At 47.0% G+C, this 19,236-nt stretch overlaps 1 protein-coding gene across 12 annotated transcripts in view; it reads left to right on the top strand.

Moving 5' to 3' along the window:
- The window catches only part of Tmem241 (transmembrane protein 241), a 193,313-nt gene that overhangs the window by 25,775 nt on the left and 148,302 nt on the right, over nucleotides 1-19,236 (top strand). For 11 of the 12 annotated variants that reach the window (XR_005881672.1, XR_005881671.1, XM_040757836.1 and 8 more), the window contains exons 5-8: nucleotides 2,722-2,799; nucleotides 11,503-11,528; nucleotides 14,977-15,028; nucleotides 17,482-17,530. Coding sequence is in view for 10 of the 12 variants with exons in the window: in XM_040757836.1 (XP_040613770.1) it covers nucleotides 2,722-2,799; nucleotides 11,503-11,528; nucleotides 14,977-15,028; nucleotides 17,482-17,530 (205 nt within the window). In the remaining 2 variants the exon portion in view is untranslated. The remainder of the gene's footprint in view (nucleotides 1-2,721; nucleotides 2,800-11,502; nucleotides 11,529-14,976; nucleotides 15,029-17,481; nucleotides 17,531-19,236) is intronic. The other variant, XM_040757834.1, reaches the window with a different exon arrangement.

Below are 19,236 nucleotides of genomic sequence, written 5' to 3'. Positions count from 1 at the left end.
TTCTTTGGTGCTGTTGATGAACCCAGAACTTTGCACATGCCAAGCAAGCCCTCTACCTCTAAGCTATAACCCAGGACCAGGGTTTTCTGTGGAAATTTTTCTATATTTGAAGGCCCTAGAAACTTTAGGTAGTGGATCTTTTGCTAAAGGAAATGGTCACTGGGGGTGAGCCCTAGAGGGTTAGTAAGCTGGCACCAATATCTTGACTGTAGTCTGAATGAGAATGGTCCCTACAGGCTCACGTATTTGAGTAATTAGTTTCTAGTTGGTGGAACTGTTTGGGAAGGACTAAGAGGTGTGCCCTTGTTGGAGGAGGCGTGTCACTGGGGTGGGTGGGCTTTGGGGTTTCAAAAGCCCATGCCATCCCCAGTTAGCTCTCTCTGTCTCATGGTTGTTGTCTCAATGTGTGAGCTCTCAGCTGCTGCTCCAGTGCCATGCCTGCCTGCTTGCTGCCATGCTCCCTACCATGATGACTCTAGCCCTCTGAAACTGTAAGCAAGCCCTCTTTATAAGTTGCTGTGGTCATGGTGTCTTATCATGGCAATAGCACAGTAGCTAAGACACTGACTGCAGAGGCAGTGTGGCCGCTGCATCATGCTTATGGTGCCACATGCCCTCCTTTCCTGTCAGTCAGTCATGATGGGTGGAGTCCCTTCAAACTGTGAGCCACAACAGACCCTTGTCATCTTAGTCAGGTGTTTAGTCACAGTGATGGGGAAATTAATGAATACAGAAGGTGTTCCCAAAGAACCAGTCCCCAGGAAGCCCCTTGAACCAATGCCTCGTAGTTTAGAGTGAGGCTTTTGCAGTCAGAGGCCAAGGAAGGATCAACAAAGCAGCTGATGTCTTAACATGGTTTTTGGTAGATCTCTACCCAGGGGATAAGGTCTAACCAGTCAGCTGCTGTCTTAACATTGCTTTTGGTAGATCTCTACCCAGGGTATACAGTCTAACCAGTCAGCTGCTGTCTTAACATTGCTTTTGGTAGATCTCTACCCAGGAGATATGGTCTAATGGTCAGCTGTAAACTAGATATCTCTATTTGTTAGCTTTTCAGTAGGAAAAGTGGCTTGAGAAACTTAGATCTAAAATTGAAGAAAGAATCAGTATGACCCTTTAAAATAGCATAGTTTTTGTTAGAGCTCATCAATTTTAGAGCTTAGTGGTCTTGTTGCTGCCAGTATTTACTTTTTTTTGTCACAGCCTCTCAGTCTTTAGCTCAGGTGTGCCTGGAACTCACTTTGTAGCCCAGGCTAGCCTTGCACTAGCAGTGATCCTCTTGCCTTGGCTTCCTGAGTACCAGAACCACATGGAGAAGCCACACATCTAGCTAGCTGCCAGCAGTTGGTTCATATTAGTCCTTTTGAACTTGGACAGCTGCAGGCTCACTAGGGACCTGTTGTGATTTAAATGTCATTATGGAGCAACTTGCCCAAAGTCCTGGTGTCTTTGTCTAACGTATCTATGAGAATCATAGCTACAGCATCATCTGCTTATAGACTTTGGAAGATGTTTAAGAAAAAGTGCGAAGTAAAGAGTTGCTGGTTGTGAGCGCACTGAGTGTGGAGGTGCATGCTTGTAATCCCAGCACTTAGGAGGCTGAGAAGATGATGGAGAGTTCAAGGCCAGCCTGGGCTATGTAGCAAGATCCTGCCTCTGAAAAAAAAATTCCTTGGGCAACGTGGATAAGTTAACCAATCATGTGGCATTATCCTTGTGCTAGTCAGCTGTCATTTGTGTGGACTCAGTCTTGTGCTGACAGAACTGTAGCTAGACAATCAAGCTTCCTCTACGTCCTTAAATTCTCTGCCCCAAACCTAATCTCTTTTCTGAATTAATAGTCAAGAAGCCAAAATCCATTGTTTGCTTCTTTTTCGTCAAAGACCATTTAAAAATTCTTAGCTTGATCCAGATCACCTGTCACATGATGAAGCTGTCCACTTCCTCTGTGTTTTGATTTATTAATCATCCAACTCTCAGACTGTTTCCACTGTGAAGACTTGCTCTTTCTTTGTTGAACAAGCTGTGTCTCCCAGTGCACCCCTCAAGATGTGCTGTGTGCTGGGGACAGGCCCTGTAGAGTGTGTCCACCCTGCTCATGGGATTTGTGCCCTGCACCTGGCGTGGAGCACAATACACAGGGGGTCCTTAAGACTGTGGGTGAAGCCGGGCAGTGGTGGCACACGCCTTTAATCCCAGCACTCGGGAGACAGAGGCAGGCGGATCTCTGTGAGTTCAAGGCCAGGCTGGACTGACAGCCTCCAAAACAATACAGAGAAACCCTGTCTCGTAAAACCAAAAAAAAAAAAAACCTGTAGGAGAGGAGCCTGCACATACACCCCACTAAAATTAACACTTCACGGGCTAGAGAGACAGCTCAATGGTTAAGAGCACTTGCTCCTCTTGCAGGACCCAGGTTCAGTTCTTAGCACCCACATAGTGGCTTCCACTGTCTCTGACTCCAGTTCCAGTGAATCTGATGCCCTCTTCTGGCCTCCATTGGCATTGCATGCACATGGTACACAAACACGTATGTAGAAAGAACTCACAGAGAATAAATAAGTAAACCTTGGAGGAAAAATGAAGAACGCTTCAGCAAAAGAGTCCTTGCTTGGGAGACTGAATGCTGCATGCTCCCACACATTCTATTTTTAAACAAAAGTCAAGTAGCTGAAAGATGGGAGAAGGTGTTCTCATGCTTGTTATTCTGTTTGCTTTCAGGCTGTTCCTGTGTTTTTCATTTTGCATAATGTAGCTGAAGTTCTCATCTGCGGGTACCAGAAGTGTGTCGGGAAGGAGGTAAATGATGAAGCAAAACGCTAGTTTCACAGCCCTCCTTTAAGTGCCAAAGACCTGCTTTTCACTCAATGGCCTGTCCTAGAGAGGACTGCCGTGGTTGTGATGAAACACGAGAAGCAGCTGGAGGAGGAAAGGGTTTATTTCACTCTCATGCATTTAACAGTTCGTCTCACAGGGAGTGAGGGTAGGAAGCTGATGCAGAGACCGTGGAGGGGTGCTGTAACTGGCTTGCCTCCCTGGCTTGCCCAGCCTGCTTTCTTATAGTACCCAGGACGGTCAGCCCTGGGATGGCTCCACCCACAGTGGACTGGACCCTCCCCCATCAGTCATTAATTAGGAAAATGCCCTATGGGCTTGCTTGCAGCCCAATCTTTTGGAGGCCTTTTCTCAGCTGAGGTTCCCTCATTTCAGGTGACTAGCTTGGGTTAAGTTGACATAAAATCAGCCAGCACACGGCCCAAATGTGTGTCCTTTTCTCCCCCAGTTCCAGTCAAGACTGTCTGGCAGTGCTCACTGGTTCAGGCTTACTTGATGGGAAATGCAACTGGACTCCAGGTCAGGGAAGAACCAGACCCTCAGCAAATAAAAAGAGGGATTTGCTGTGGGAAAGCATTCCCACTTGTAGCTAGTCTCAACAGCACAAGGACGTGCACAGCTGAGTTTCATACAAGGTGCTGGCCCTTTGCACACTCTGGGGAGACTGGTTTTTCTTCCCAGTGCTGGCCCTGTCTGACCCTATTACTAAAGAACTAGAACATCATCCAAGGCTTTGAGTGAGTGGAGCTACAGTTACCGATGCCTTGGGGAGCATCTTCCCAGACAAAGAGATACAGGGCCACAAGAAAGGTGAGTGGGCTGGAAGGAAGGGAGAAACAACTGGGCAGCTAGGCCAGCAGAGGGCAGTGTGGGAGGACCAGGAGGAAGAATGAGCAGTCCCACGGAGCCTTTGCCCATTGACACTTTTATTGGCAAGGGAATGAGTTTCATTCTTCCCTATGACATGAGCCTTGGGCACAGAAGTCACATTGTACCTCCTCAGGCCAATCAAGTTAAACAGTGACTACACAATCTATTACTGTTGCTTTTAACTATGCAGTCTGTGGCCTCAAGCTCTGGAGGTATTTGAGATAAGAGACAGTAAGTTCCTTACTGCGAGTTTGGCTTTGTTAGCTTTGGGTCATAGAGACTCAGCTAAGAGTATTTGTTACCACTTTACCCTTTGGCTCTGTGGTCAGTTTAGCAGGCTAGCCTGTAGCTTGGCTATGTAGCTAAGGGTTCTACATGCGTTCCACCATATCCCATGTGTGTGGTACTGAGGATTGAACCCAGGTTTTCATGCATGCTATCCAAGCACCCTACCACTGAGCTACAACTCCTCAACCTTTTCTGGTGTGTGTGTGTGTGGGGGGTGGGGACGTGAGGACAATCCACATATGTGAAGATCAGAGGACAACTGTAGACTTGGTTCCGTCCGGCCACATGTCCGTGGGTCCTGGGGATTGTACTCAGCTTCTCAGACCTGCATGGTAAGTGCCGTTACCCGCCGAGCCGTCTCACCTGCCTCCTGGTTCATTTTATAACCAAGCAGTGGCAGTTGGAGGGTTGCTTCCTGGAATGTTGGCATCTGAAAGTTTTCAGCTTCCTCTCGGAAGATCCACTTCTTCTCTCAGCACCTTAGTATTGAAGATCCACTTCCCCCAGCACCCTAGTATTTGCCTGCTCTGCAGTCACCCTGAAATAGGGCTGTCACTTTGGGGCTTCTGTCTGTGAAAGGCCACACTGATGATACTCAACTCATGGGTCTTAGGGAGGACGCAATAGCAAGGGTTAAGTGCTTCCTGCCCTTGTTGGCACATAGTAGGTACCCTGTGGTTATTTGCGGTAACAGTGGTGGCTTTAATCTGGTCCCTCTCTCAGGCATTTCTTTTTTCTGACATCTGCTCATCTGGTTTCCTATCATATCTGAACTGCAGAGAAGCTAGCTGGCCACTTGAGACACAGGTTAGAGAAAGAGAGAGAGAGAGAGAGAGAGAGAGAGAGAGAGAGAGAGAGACAGAGACAGAGAGACAGAGAGAGAGAGAGAGAGACAGAGACAGAGACAGAGACAGAGAGAGAGAGAGAGAGAGGTGTCCTTGTCACAGTCAGTGTCCCTGTCATTCCACCTACTCACTGGAGGAGGCTCTGCCGTCCTGTCTGCTGTTCCCCACCCATGCACTTAATCCATGATGAGATGGAGCCTCCAGTCCATGAGGTGGAGTCAGCCAGGGAGAAGGCAGCCCTAAAGTGTTGTCATAAAACCAACCCAAGCTAGAAGCTTGACAAGCCCCTTTGTCCCATTCCAGCTCTGCCCATGCACCCATCCCTCCCTGGCCACAGGCCTGAGTGACAGTGAGACCTAGATTTTCCTGGGTTCCTTGTCTCCCTCACCTTCAGCTGCTCCTGCTTCTCTCTGTCCTACCAGACATTGCTCCGGCTGGAGTACCTGGGGTGGGAGGTCACTGGGCAGTTGACTCTTCATTGGTGGTATGTGCTGTTCGTCAGCCTGTTTCCTTTTCTGGACTCTCTTGACTCGTTGGCCTTGATGGCCTCCCTGCCTGATTCTCTATGCTCCGGGCTTTCCCTCACAGCCTGGCCTCTTCCTCAGTCTTCACCTGCTTTTTCAGGTCTGCTGGGACAGTGTGTCAGGACCTCGTGCCCGCAGACGCCTCTGCCGGCCCCCTTCTGTCCACTCCAGCTTTGGTGTCTCCCCTAAACTCAGAGCCCCAGCAGCGCCCCTGACCTGCTGTCCCCTGGTGGCCCTAAAGCACTGAAGCACAAAGCCGTCAGTTGTTTCCCGGTCCTGACTCTCCCTTGGGGATCATCCGAGTCAGAATCTCAGGGCCCCTGTCTTCCACGGGTGGGTTCCTGTTCCCTCTGCACTCCCCTGCCATGGCCGCTCACAAGTCTTTGCTGCTGTCTCAGGGTAGCTGGCTGAGGACTGGTGAATGAGTTTAGTGTGGAAGTTCCCAGGACAGCCGGGCAGAGCTGGCTTCAATTTTTCTGAGGCTGTCCCAGAGCACGGTGAGGGAGTGAACACATCTTAGCATTTTTCAGCCTTTCTCCTTGGGCTCAGAGGGAGACACCTCTCTGACATTTTACCACACACATGACTGTGATTTCCTTATCTCCTCAGTTCTCCCACACACTCTCCCCCCAGCACCCCATCCTACCCACCTAGAATTAGAGGCTCTTACAATCAGATGCACTTTGGTGAGACTTTCTCTGAATACATAGAATATGGTGAAACTTTGTGTGGCATCCTTTTGTTGTTGCTGAGAGAGGTTTTCACTATATAGCATAAGTTATCTTCAGATACTCCCGACTCAGCCTCTAGAATTATAGAACTGTAAAATGGAATTACCAGTCCCTTCTTGTGTGTGAGTGCGTGCATGCGTGTGTGCATGCATGCATGCGAGTGTGTGTGTGTGTGTGTGTATTGTTACGTGTGGTGACAGGACATGGTTTCCTCTGCATTCCTAGCTGGCTTCCTTTGACTGCCCTTGCTGCAAATCAGAGCCACATGAGGAAGCCCTTTGTAGCCCAGGAGTGAGCCCCAGGGCTTCTGGTTAGTCACTTTCTCCTCTGAGATTCAAGGTCAGCTGCTCAGCTTTTTGGGGGGCCTGACTCACACCATCTACATTTTAGCCATGGGTTTAGAAATGAAGACCTGCAATTCCCCAGAGCTCTGCCTCCCAGTTGGTTAGGCAGATTCTATAGATGAGGGCAGGGTAACAATGGAGTTAAGTGAGAGAGTAACCCCAGAATTTTTCTGTTCACCAGGAGACCCATCTTTACTTGCAAAATTAGGATCAGGCTTCTGGCTGAAATGATTAGTGACAGTAGCTAGTGAACACAGATATTTAGAGTCTTCAACTCTATTTCATTAATCCCACAAACCGGCAAACCATCTTTTTTTCCCCTTGAGACAGGGTATCATGCGGCCCAGGCTACTTCAAATCTCCACCTCAGCATGGGTCTGAGGATGGCCCTGAAACACTTAGGTGTGTGCGACTACACCTAGCTAACATCCGTTCTTGTCAGAGTAAACTGGGAAGTGAGCAAGTGGGTGAAAATTTGAAAATTTAAAAAGCCGTTGGCTGGGGACATGGCTCAGCTGGTAGTGTACTTACAGAGAATGTGTGAAGCCCTGGGTGTAGTGCTTTGTGCTTATAATCCCAGCACTTGTCAGGTGGACCAGAAGTTCAAGGTCATGCTTGGCTACATAGGGATATGTGAGACCTGTCTCAGAACAAACAAACAAAAACAAAAACCAAAACCCAAACAATCTTTCCACAGTGAGTGCAGTGGGATATAACTATCTTTAAAAAATGCAAGGGAAAAAGCCCCTCCAGAAACCCCTGCATTTTTTACAGACATTGTATTTGCACATATATGATGTACTGACCCATGCAGCCTTTTCATTTAACAAGTCTCAGACATCCTGCTGCTGCTGCTGTTCCATGTTGGACGAAGCATGTAGGCTAGTTCCTGTTTGCTCACATGTAGGTGGTTTTTTTGTCATTAAAATCTTCCCTGAGATGAAGATTTCTGGGTTTCTGTTTGTGTTGTGTTGATTTTGGGGCGGGGGATCAGGGCCTCACTTGGTAGCCCTGGCTAATCTGGAATTCGCTATGTAGGCCAATGCTAGGCTTGGACCACAGAGATCTCCCTGGCCTCTGCCTCCTGAGCACTTGGCCTTGAACTCCTGATGGCTGTGCTTCTGCTCCAGGTCGGTACCAGCACACCTGGTACCCTTGAGACAAGGGCTCAGTCTGTAGCCCAGGCTGGCCCGGAACCTGAAATTCCACCCGTCTCCCCCCTTGATGTGGGATAATGCTCCGTCTGATGTCACAGTGAGGGCTAGTGAGGTCTCACTGGGTAAGGGGCTTGCCTCCGAGCTGCGTAACCAAGCGTGATTCCTGGAACCCGCATGGTGGAAGAAGAGGCCTGACTGCCATAAGTTGTCCTCAGACCTGGTGAAGCACCCCCCCTAATAATAAAAGTCAAAAGTTATGAGAGGGTCTGGCTTTATCACTATATATAAATTGTATTTACCATTATGTGGAGGTTTGTAAGTTCTAGAGAGTAAAGTTGACTCCCTCATGATTTCATTCCCAAATTATGAGGGTTAACTTACTGTAGAGCCTGCAGGCCATTTTTCATCACCCACAGTTAGTTCTGTATGTAGTTTCTCTGCCATGCCCCTCCCCCCATCCCACGGGAATCTGGCTGTAGGGTAGTGGTGGCCGTGGGATTATCCTCACTGTCTGGTATGCGTTAGGATACGGTCACTGGTGGTTTGTTTTCCCGTGTGTGTTGTTTATACTAAATAGCAAACATTCTTCCAGGGCTAAAGTTGAGATGAGGAAAGTGCATTTATGACCCTTACGGAGCTAGGCGTTAACATGTGGGCCACAGCTGGGTGCCGGGGACCAGGGCCAGCAGGGAAGTCTCTCTAAGGGCTAGATTTGAGTTGAGCTCTGTGGGATGGGTGGGGTTTTCTCGTTGGACAAGAGGAGAAAGTACACTTCAGGTAGGCAGAGGAAGCAACTGGAGGCTGGTGCCTTAAGGTCAGAGAGGCTGTCAGTGAAGGACTGGCAGGCAGGCTGTGGCATTAAAGGGTCAGGTGTGGAACCAGAATGCTGAGCCCAAACCCCAAGACCTTGGACAACCTCTTCCCTCATATCCATCGTGTCTTGGCTGTTGACCCATAATTATACCAGTTAATACAGGCAAAACCCAGCACACACTAAGTGGTGCTTGCACGATATTAGATAATCCAGAGTGATTTTTAGCTCCTAGTACAGCTGTTGTCACGTGACTGCTTCTCCTTTTAAATGGGACTAAATACAGCTGTGTAGTTCTGACTAGCCTTGACCTTACAGTCCTCCTGTCTGTCTCCCCAGGGCTGGGGTTACAGGCCTGTGCTACCACACTCAGCCAGAAATAGGACTTCTGAGGAGTTGCAACCCCAGACCCTGAGATATTATTGGGAGTGCTTATTCTGGAGCAAACCCTGAAAATGAGAATGCTTACAGTAATGTCCCAGTTGTGCACAGAGTCCTAGGGGATGGAGCTGTGTAATGAGCTTGTGTCGTGTTCTCACTCTGCCCCCGGCTTCTGTAGTCCATCTGAAAGTGTTTGAAATTTAAAAAAGATCTGGGCATGCTAGCTTATACCTGTGACCCCAGTTTTCAGGAGGCTGAGGCAGGGGAATCATTTTGAGTTCAAGACCAGTTTGAACTACATGGTGAGTTCTAGGCCACCTGAGATGTAGAGTTTGTCTCATGAAAACAAAACAGGGGGTGTGGTGGTGCCCTCCTGAATCCCAGCGCTGGAAGACCTGCCTGGGATACATGAGCCCTGTACCAAACAAAACAAAACTCAGAATAGATAAGGTAAAAATAATTAATCAAAGAAGACTGCTCATCTGAGGGGCTGAACTCTTAGGGACTGGGCAGCTGCATTGTTCTGTGTCGCAAGCCCTGCAGTGGTGCTGGGTAGACATGTTATAGCAGAGGTAGACTGCCCCCACAGCCTCTGCCCTCCATGCTTGTTCTTAGACGTGTGAGGTTTCTACTATATTTAGCTTCTAATACAGCTTGAAAGACAGCACATTCTACAATAATGGGGTCGAAGATACAGGTCTTATGAGCCCAGGCACACTGCCCACTAGGGGGCAGCACAGCCATGCTTGCCCTACTTCCCATGTTCAGAAGATCCCAAAGATACAAGTCATAGCTTTGTACTCGAATAGAAGCTGCTTGCTAAAATTACAGTAGCTTAATTATTTACTAACATGAAAACTTAAGATATCCTGGAGAGCAGACCGCAGCCTTAGACTACCCTGGAACTTGCTAGCTTGGAACTTACTCCGTAGCCAACATTGGCCTTGAAGTCATTATTCTCCTGCCGTGGGCTCTGGAGTGCTGGGGTGACAGGTGTGTGTCACTGTGCCTGGCTTTAGCCCTCCACTTCTAAGCAACACACTATCTGAATAGGTGTCAGAAATTATAGCTTGTCCTAGATAGTAAAATGATCCTGGAATACCCAGAACTAAGTTGTCATTCTTCCTATCCATCCCATCATCAAACAGAAAAATCTGTGTGACTGCTAAAACTCCATTCTTCTGTGCCAAGGGTTAATTTACTTAATTTGTTAAAAAGGCTAAGAAGTTCTTCGTTTCAAGGCATTTTAAATGCCAGGTTTATATTCTCCCAACCTGCTGCTTTTTTTCCTTCTCTCTGTGGGTGAGATAAAATGCCCCCATCCCCATTTCTGTTTACTTTTTATAGATCAGAAGATGTATAACATTGCAAAGCATCAGAGAGAGCTGCATGAATGAAGACATAGGTGTAGCTGTGTGTAATGATACATGCCTGTTAACAGCTATACAGGAGGCTGAGGCAGGAGGATCATTTGAGTTTAGGAGTTCAAGGACAGTCTGGGAAATATAGCAAGACCAGTCCCCTCCCCAAAATCATTAAATATGGGATGGAAGGTGTGGCTTAGAGGTTTAGATCACTTGCTACCTTTGCAGAAACCTGGGTTCTGGTCCCAACACTCACACTGAGTGTCTCACAATCAATCATCTTGTAACTCCAGTTCCAGGAGATCTGATGCCCTCTTCTGGCCTCTGTGGGTATTTGCATGTATGTAGTACATGTAAAGTCATGCAGATACACATACACAAGTATTTTTTATAGGTCAGTAAATAGAGGTTAGTTCCTTTTCCTGTATAGATCACATTGATTTCTCTCCATGTCCTTGGATTGGTGTGTAAGATTTAAAAATTGGCACCAATATCATTTTGTTTTTCTTTTTTTTCTTTTTTTTTCTATTTTATTTTCCAGTTTAAATTTAGATAAGAAACAAGGTTGCTTCACAAGTCAGTTCCAGGTCCCTCTCCCATTCCCTCCCCTCCTCCCGTGCCCTCTCCCCAACCCCCCCCCCGTTATCCCCTCATTCCCCCAGGGAGGGTGAGGCCCTCCATGGGGGTGTCCATAGTCTGTCATTTCATATAGGGCAGGGCCTAGACCCTTCCCCAAGAGTTCAGGGTGAGAGTGCACCTCACATTGTTCTATGGGAGTCTAAAGTCCGTGTGTATACTTGGGATGGGTACTGATCTACTGCCCAAGGCTCAATAGATTCCCTAGGCCTCCTCACTGACACCCAGATTCAGGGGGTCTTGATCAGTCCCATGCTGGATTCCCAGGCTGATGCCTGGGATTCATTTTGTTTTTCATAAGCAAACACAGTACCTGTGATCAAAGAGCTTGACAGAGGACTCAGCTGCAGCCATGCCATTCTTTGGTCCAAGCAGTAGAAAGCAGCAGGAAGCATTGTGGTAGCAAGTTCTCTATAAAAGAAAAGAAGCCTTACTTACTTACATATCTTATGCATGTGGCAGTTTTGTTTGCATGAACACACCCCAGAAAGGGCATCAGATCCACCATGTTGGTGCTGGGAATTGAACTCAGGACCTTTGGAAGAGCACCCAGAGCTCTTAACTGCTAAGGCGTCTCTCCAGCCCCTGACAGTGAGCTCTTAAGCCTCCTAAAAACTTGACTTAATGAAGTATTTGCCTTTTATCTAAATGCTTTTGTTCAAGAGAACTAAAGAGGTTTTAAAGGCTAACTAATTATGTTTTTTACTTTCATACAGAAAACATCACCCACAAAGATCTGTAGGTAAGTTAAAGCACCCAAGGGCATAAGGCTTGTCCTGATTTTAACTCAGCTGGTAAACTGGTGAAGGAGGAATTTACTATGAACAGTCATATATTTGTACTTTGTTTCTTATTTTTTTTTAATTATTCTCCTCTTCTTGAAGTATTTTCTTTTTTGGAGACAGGGTTTCTCTGGGTAGACCTGGCTGTCCTGGAACTCAATATGTAGACTAGGCTGGCCTGAAACTCACAGAGATCTACCTTCTTCTACCTCCCAAGTGCTGGCATTAAAGGGTGCAAAACTTTCTTCTGAGAGGAAAAACTAAGCCTGTTTCTACACTGAGTACACAAAGCTTCACTAATTGTACAGTGACAGAGAACCAAATGAAAACAACAAAGTGGACCATTCCTGAGGCATGGCCTCTAGCCTGCACACACATGTGCACCCTTCACACACAAATCTGTGTATGCATACACTTACATTTAAAATAATTTGCATCGGGGTGGGGGGCGGCGAAAAAAAATAATTTGCATGATTGGGTTTCTGTTGCTGCAATGAAACACCATGTGACCAGAAAGCAAGTTGGGAGGAGATGGCTTATTCGGTTTACTTGTCCTTATCACAGTTCATCCAAAGGAAGTCAGGACAGGAACTTAAGCAGGGCAGGAACAGGGAGGCAGGAGCTGATGCAGAGGCCATGAGGAGTGCTGCTTATTGGCTTGCTTCCTATGGCTTGCTCAGCCTGCTTTCTTATACAACCCAGGACCACCAGCCCAGGGGTGGCAGCACCCATAATATGCTAGGCTCTCCCCATCAATTACCAATTAAGAAAATGCCTTACTAAATGCCTTAATTCTAGCACTCAGGAGACAGAGGCAGGGGGATCTACAAAGTGAGTTCCAGGACAGCCAGGGCTGTTATACAGAGAAAACCGGTCTAAAAAACAAAACAAAACAAAACAAAAAAAACAAGGTCTTTTTTTTTTTTAAGATTTATTTGTTTATTATGTCTGCACGCATCCTTACAGGCCAGAAGAGGGCAATGGATCTCATTACAGGTGGTTGTGAGCCACCATGTGGTTGCTGGGAATTGAACTCAGGACCTCTAGCAGACCAGTCCATGCTCTTAGCCACTGAGCCATCTCTCCAGCCCCCCCCCCCCCCCCCATCAAGGTCTTACAGATGATCTTATGGAGACTTCTTCTCATCTAAGGTTCCCTCCTTTCAGATAAAGTTGACATTAAACTTTGGTTCTCTATGATTATCCTTGATGGTGCGGGTACGTCCCAGGGTCTGAATTGTGGTCCAGAGCTATGATCATAAACAGGTTTAAAAATGCCATGCCTTAGGTCCTTAGCAGAGTGTGTCCCAAGTCCCTGTACTTCCATGTCCTTGTTCTAACAGTGGTCTGTGACTTGGACTGCCCCTCCCTCAGCAATGACTAAGAAGCCCTGTGCTGAAGGTGGGACACCAGTGGAGTTGCTTTGATAAGGTGGGGCTAAGTTGTTGCTGTTGAATGTATTTCTGGGCTTTCATCCCATTTAATCTCCCTCTCCTCCTTTGGCCTTTAGTATTTGAAAGAAAAAATGTAAACAAAACCTTAGGACCCATCCTCCTCTTTAGAAGGAGACTAGCTGCTGTGAAAAGCTGTTAGTATTCCATTAGCTGGTTTGTGGTTTGTGCATTTTGGAGGGAATTGTTGGACAAAATATGCATCAAGGAGAGGTCTGAAAATACCTCTGATTAGCCACTCACTGCCTCACTTCTGGGTAACCTTGACACAAATCCCAGCACTGTAGCATTTCACCTGTATTTCAGGGTTATGGGAGGTTTTTCTTAAAAAGCGTTTTACCTGGGAAATAAAGATTAAGTAGGAGGGGCTGAAGAGATGGCTCAGGGGTTAAGAGCACTTGGTTCAATTCCCAGCATTTACATGGCGGCTCACAACTGTCTATACATCTAGTTCCAGGGGATCCAACACCCTCATACAGACATGCATGCAGGCAAAACATCAGTGCACATAAAATAAAAACAAATTGTTAAAAAAAAGTATTTTAAGAAAAGATTAAACAAGGATCTTACAGTGAATTCCTACACTTACCCATTTCTACCATTTTTGTATTTGTTCTGTGTCTTCTCATATATGCATATATATGTGTATATATATGCCCATGTATATAAATATAACAGTGTATGGAAGAATATATATTTCACTACTCACATTTTTCTAATCCACTTGAGAATAAGTTGCAAAGACCATAACCCCGTTCTTAAATACTCTGCTTGTCTCCTAATGTCAGCCACCCCCGCCATAGCCAGGAGCATTAGAAGACGGGCATTGATATGATGCTCTCATCTGGCACTGAGTTCCTCTTAAATTACCATTTTATCTTTTATAACCATTTGCCCTCCAGGATGGCGCGTGTCGTGCATGTGCTTTAATCTTGGTCAGTTCTCCACTCTTTCTCTGTATCTCTCTTTTTTTACTTGCCTTCCCATTAAACGTGTTTAAAACTATAATTATTTATTGTGGGGTATATGTGTGTGTGAGTGTGTGTGTTGTGTGTATGTGTGTGTGTGTGAGTGTGTGAGAGTGTGCCCATGTTGTGTGCACACGTGCTTGTGCTACATCGTATGTGATATGTGGAGGTCAAAGGACAACTTACTGGGTTTACTTCTTTCCTTCTACCGTGTGTGGCCCAGGAATTGAACTCAGGTCATCAGGCTTGGTGACAAGTGCCTTCACCTTCTCAGCCAGCCTGGCCTCCACCTTTGTGAAGGTCCAGGCCGGTTGTTTGGGTTTATTGTATTATTTCCTCATGACTTAATTCAAAGCACATAAGAAAGAGGTACCACAGGCTTGGTCCTGTGTCCTTAGTGCATCCTATCAAGGAGCACATGACGGATATGCCCTGTTATTAGATGAGGTCAATTGTTTAGACAAGGCGGTGGTGGACAAGGACGTCATGCACTTTCCGTGCTGCAGTCACTTAGTGATCGACATGGCTGTGATCTGATCTCCCAGGTTGCCTCTTTCATATCTGGGGGCATTGATGGTGACCAGGAACACTTTTGGGGTGAGCCACCTCTAGTTTTCAGGTACTCAGTAAATACTGGGCTTAGGAACAAGTTAACTGAGCCGCAGAGAAGGAAATGCCCGACTGTCAGCAGGGTGTATGACTGAGATGTAGGTAGTGGGACTCGAAAGATGGTCAGGGCAGGCGTGGTAGAGTCTCTTGGCCACTTGCAGATTCCTCTGTGTGTGTGTGTGTATGTGTGTGTATGTGTGTGTGTTTGTGTCTGTCTGTCTGTGTGTGTGTCTGTCTGTCTGTGTGTGTGCGTCTGTGTGTGTGTGTGCGTCTGTGTGTGTGTGCGTCTGTGTGTCTGTGTCCGTCCATCCCTGCTGCACTGTCTGAGACGTGCTTTGATGCTGAAAGCTGAAGTTGCCTGTTCCGTCTGTCTGTCCACAGTGCCCTCTTCCTCGTGGCTGCTGCAGGGTGCCTTCCCTTTCAGGATGCGCAGGTACGTATGCCCAGTGAACTCACGGTACTGTCGCAGACTCTTGTTTCTATGCCTTTCTTGTAGAACCATGATAGCCTGGTCTAGCAAAGCTATCAGGCTGGCTGTCCTGTGGCCCAGCCTATCATTTCTCCAGGCTTAACAGTGGCTCCTGGAGGCGTGCAGTCTGACCTGCCTCTGGAACCTGTGGTTCCACACCTAAGTCACCCCAGCTTTGGGCACTCAATCAAAGCTGATTTTCCTTCTCATCCTTAACACGACTTCTTCTGCAGGGTAGTTTTCACTGGCATCCTGTGCCCAGCCCATTTCAGCCCTAATCATCATCTCATGGCCAGTTTTTTTCTTTCTTGCTTACCTTTTTTCCTTTCTCCCCTGGCATTCTCAAGATTCTACCAAGTCTGCATTCTGAGCTGGGATGCAAGAATGCAGACACTAGTCTGTCCCAGCAGACGTTGAAGGCCATGTAGAGCAAGGGAGAGGGAACAGGCAGGAAACAGATCGTCATAACACTGGGAGGGGGAGGCCAGGCACCTGCCAGGGAGACATTGAAGCTGGAAAGCACGTAAGAGGCTCAAGGGCGATCACCAGATGATACATGGGAAATCAGGGTTTCTTTTGAGGGTTCTTAGTCTTATTAATAAAAAAAGAGTGAACTCAAATAGAAACTGGAGGACAATTTTATTAGAGTTTAAAAGAACACCACCACAAGCGAGCAAGCCGCACATCTCAGCAGCTGAAGAGAATGCTGGAGAGAAGGGGTGGGGGTTGCTTTTTAAGTTAAGTGGCTGATGTAGAGGTCAGCCACAGGGTGGCAGACAGCCGCCATGACTGAGGAGGAGCAGAGCATTAAAGAAAGAATGAGGTAACCCAAAGTGTCAGAAAAAGCATTTGTAGTTTCTGGACTGCTTCTAGAAGAAATAAAGGAAAAAGTTTGCTTCTTTCTTAGTTATTTCTATTGTGAAGAGACACCACGACCACAGTAACTCTATAAAGGAAAACATTTAACTGGGGTGACTGGCTTACCGCAGTTCATTGTCATCGTGGTGGGACATGGCAACATGCGGGTAGACATGATGCCATAGCTGTAGCTGAGAGTCCTGCTGTTGTGCCCAAGTTCTGAACCCCAAAATCACCAAGGGGCCCATTTCTGTGCAAAAGCAGAGTCTTTTATTGTGGTTGTTTAATGAGCTAACCCCATTAGATTGGGCCTTTCATCCACTCACTGTAGCGTGTAGCTGGAGAAAGACCCCCAGAAACCACAAGGCAGGGATCTTAAAGGGCAGCGTAAGGGGAGTGTCTAGGGGCATGCAACGGTCTCAGGATTGGTGCACTCCCGGGCTTGGACGACCTGCCCTGTGTTGATTGGTCAACTGGTTGTTATGGCCCATAGGCCCTCCCAGGGCGGTTGCTATGCTCTGTATGTCACTGTTGTGTACTTGTCCTTAAAGCACGCCCAGAGTCGTAAAGCACAGCCCTGCCAGCTAACTTCTGACTGGCTCCTTGCCATGAGGAGGGCATCTGACCTCCTAGTAACCCAGACAGGAGGGGCAAGGTCAGGGGAGCACATGCTAGCCTGTCATGTGCTAAAACAGGGGGCACAGGGGGCTGGTCCCTTCACTACACCAGGCAATAGGAAATGTTCTCCAACACTGGGAGTAGCTTGAGCATGGAGCATCTCAAAGACCAACCCCACAGTGACACACTTCTTCCAAAAGGCAACACAGCTTCAACAAAGTCACACTTCCTAACAATGCCTCTCCCTGTGAGCTTGTGGGGGCCAGTTACATTCAGACCACCACAGTGTCTTTCTGAGTTAGAAAGGGGGTCACAGCTGAACCCCAAGGCAGGCAGTAGGGGCAGTTCTGGGAGTGATAATTCCGGGAAGTAAAAGTAGAGTATCTCATTAAAAGGATTCTTATTCCACTTGTTTTTTAAGCATGTTTTGCGGCGAGCCAGCCTTCCTCAGGTGGTCCTGCATTTCTGTGGGTAGTTCCCTGCCAGGCTAGGACCCACCCAACCAGATTCCCTTTTCAGAGAGGAAACATTGCATGTCTCCATCTACAGAGAGGTTCCATTCTTTTTTTTTTTTTTTTTTTGGTTTTTTGAGACAGGGTTTCTGTATTGTTTTGGAGGCTGTCCTGGAACTAGCTCTTGTAGACCAGGCTGGCCTCGAACTCACAGAGATCCGCCTGCCTCTGCCTCCCGAGTGCTGGGATTAAAGGTGTGTGCCACCAACGCCCGGCCGAGAGGTTCCATTCTTTACCACAACAGTCATAGTGGTCTTTGGATGTCATGAGGGGTGGGAGGGAGGGGATACTAGAGAGCCTGGGAAGCTGTTTGGGGAAATGAGCTGGTTCTGGGAGCTTTCTTGCTATGTTCACCTGGTCCTGACTGCGGTGTAATTTATGTTTGTCTATAATTGAGCTTTTCCTTTCCTTTTTAATCCTGTGTTACAGTTTGATCCAGATGGATATTTTTGGGCCGTAGTTCACTTATTTTGTGTAGGTAAGTTTAAAAAAAATGTTTACTTAAATAATTGAGGACTGTTATTAAGCTCTTACTGTATAGCCATTTTTTTAGTGGACCCTACACAATATGAAAATAAAGATATTAAGGTTAAAGTTAAATAGACATTTTCTAGATTTTTTTCTTGTTTGTAATTTTCCTCAGATATTTCCAATGTAATTTCTCTTTTGTGCCCAACTCTCTTGGTTTGGGTTTTACTTGTAATGTTGGTTGGTCTTCTGTACAAATGGCAGGCTCAGAGTACGAGGGGGATCGGTAAAGAAACCACTGATGTGATTGCTGCACTAGGGGCAAGCTCTTTAGTGCGGGCAGGAAGGAAAATATTGAGAGGCATCTGCAAGAGGCAGAGCAGAGAAAGGAAAGCAGGTTGGGCATGGCCAGGCTGGGAGAGCAGGAGGGAATAGCAGAGATTATGGAGAGAGAGAGAGAGAGAGAGAGAGAGAGAGAGAGAGAGAGAGAGAGAGAGAGAGAGAGAGAGAGAGAGAGAGAGAGAGAGAGAGAGAGAGAGAGAGAGAGAGAGAGAGAGAGAGAGAGAGAGAGAGAGAGAGAGAGAGAGAGAGAGAGAGAGAGAGAGAGAGAGAGAGAGAGAGAGAGAGAGAGAGAGAGAGAGAGAGAGAGAGAGAGAGAGAGAGAGAGAGAGAGAGAGAGAGAGAGAGAGAGAGAGAGAGAGAGAGAGAGAGAGAGAGAGAGAGAGAGAGACAGAAAAAGCTCAGAGAACACCTGAGAGAGAGAGAGAGAGAGAGAGAGAGAGAGAGAGAGAGAGAGAGAGAAAAAGCTCAGAGAACACCTGAGTGGGGGGGGGGGGAGAAGCCCCAGGGCATGGGGGCGGGGTGGGGAGGGTGAGGGCTGAGTAGTTGCCTGGAAGGACTCCTTTTGGGGATGGAAAACCAGTTTCACAAGTTCCTAAGGAATGCTTGCTTTATCTAAACCATTGGAAATCCTTCTATATAGTCTAGCTGGAGCTCATTTCTGGACATACAGGCTTCCTGAGAGACATTCAGAATGTCAAGTCTAAAATTCTTTCAGTAGCAAACAAAAAAACAAAAGGCGAAATTAAAAGACTGTCTGATTTCATTTCAAGTCATGACTTCAGTATTTCGTGTTTGACTTTGCAGTCAGAAATCTCAGGGGTTTCCCTTCTCCAAGTGCATTGTGGGAAGGACATGAGACTGCCCTGTGAGCAGAGCCACCGCTCACTCATTCATGTGCTTGCTGCTGGCCGCTGAAGTACCCACATTAGCATGGGGCTGCATACCCGCAGCCTTCCAGTTTGTTTCCTTCTGTCAGTCTGTGGATCAGGAGAAGGAGGCCAGTGCCCCTGGGGCTTTTTCCCTGTGAGATTGAAGAGCCAGCCTGCCTCCATTTTAGGCTTAAACGTCATCTTGTAGCAAAGACAAACTAGGCTCATTTCTGTTTATGATCAAACCTCTGTTTCTCAAGGATTGGGCTTTGCCCCACCTGTAACCTAACTACTGGTGGTTGTGTACTGCCTGTTCAGGAATGGCAACTATGTCTTTGTTTTAAAAAGCCAATAACCATTTTGCAACCCTACCCTTTGTTTCAAAAGGTTTGTTATGACTACCTTGTTAGGACCACCATGCAATCATGTCTTTGCTTCAGGAGGTGTTAGGACTAACTTGTTATGTTCTGCTCCTATAACCCACCTATTCTGCCCACCAAATCCC

Source organism: Mesocricetus auratus, unplaced genomic scaffold (assembly GCF_017639785.1).
Source record: "Mesocricetus auratus isolate SY011 unplaced genomic scaffold, BCM_Maur_2.0 Super-Scaffold_100015, whole genome shotgun sequence".
NCBI lineage: Eukaryota > Metazoa > Chordata > Mammalia > Rodentia > Cricetidae > Mesocricetus > Mesocricetus auratus.
The sequence above is the reverse complement of the archived record's forward strand: the minus strand, read 5'-3'. Positions and strand labels throughout refer to the sequence as shown.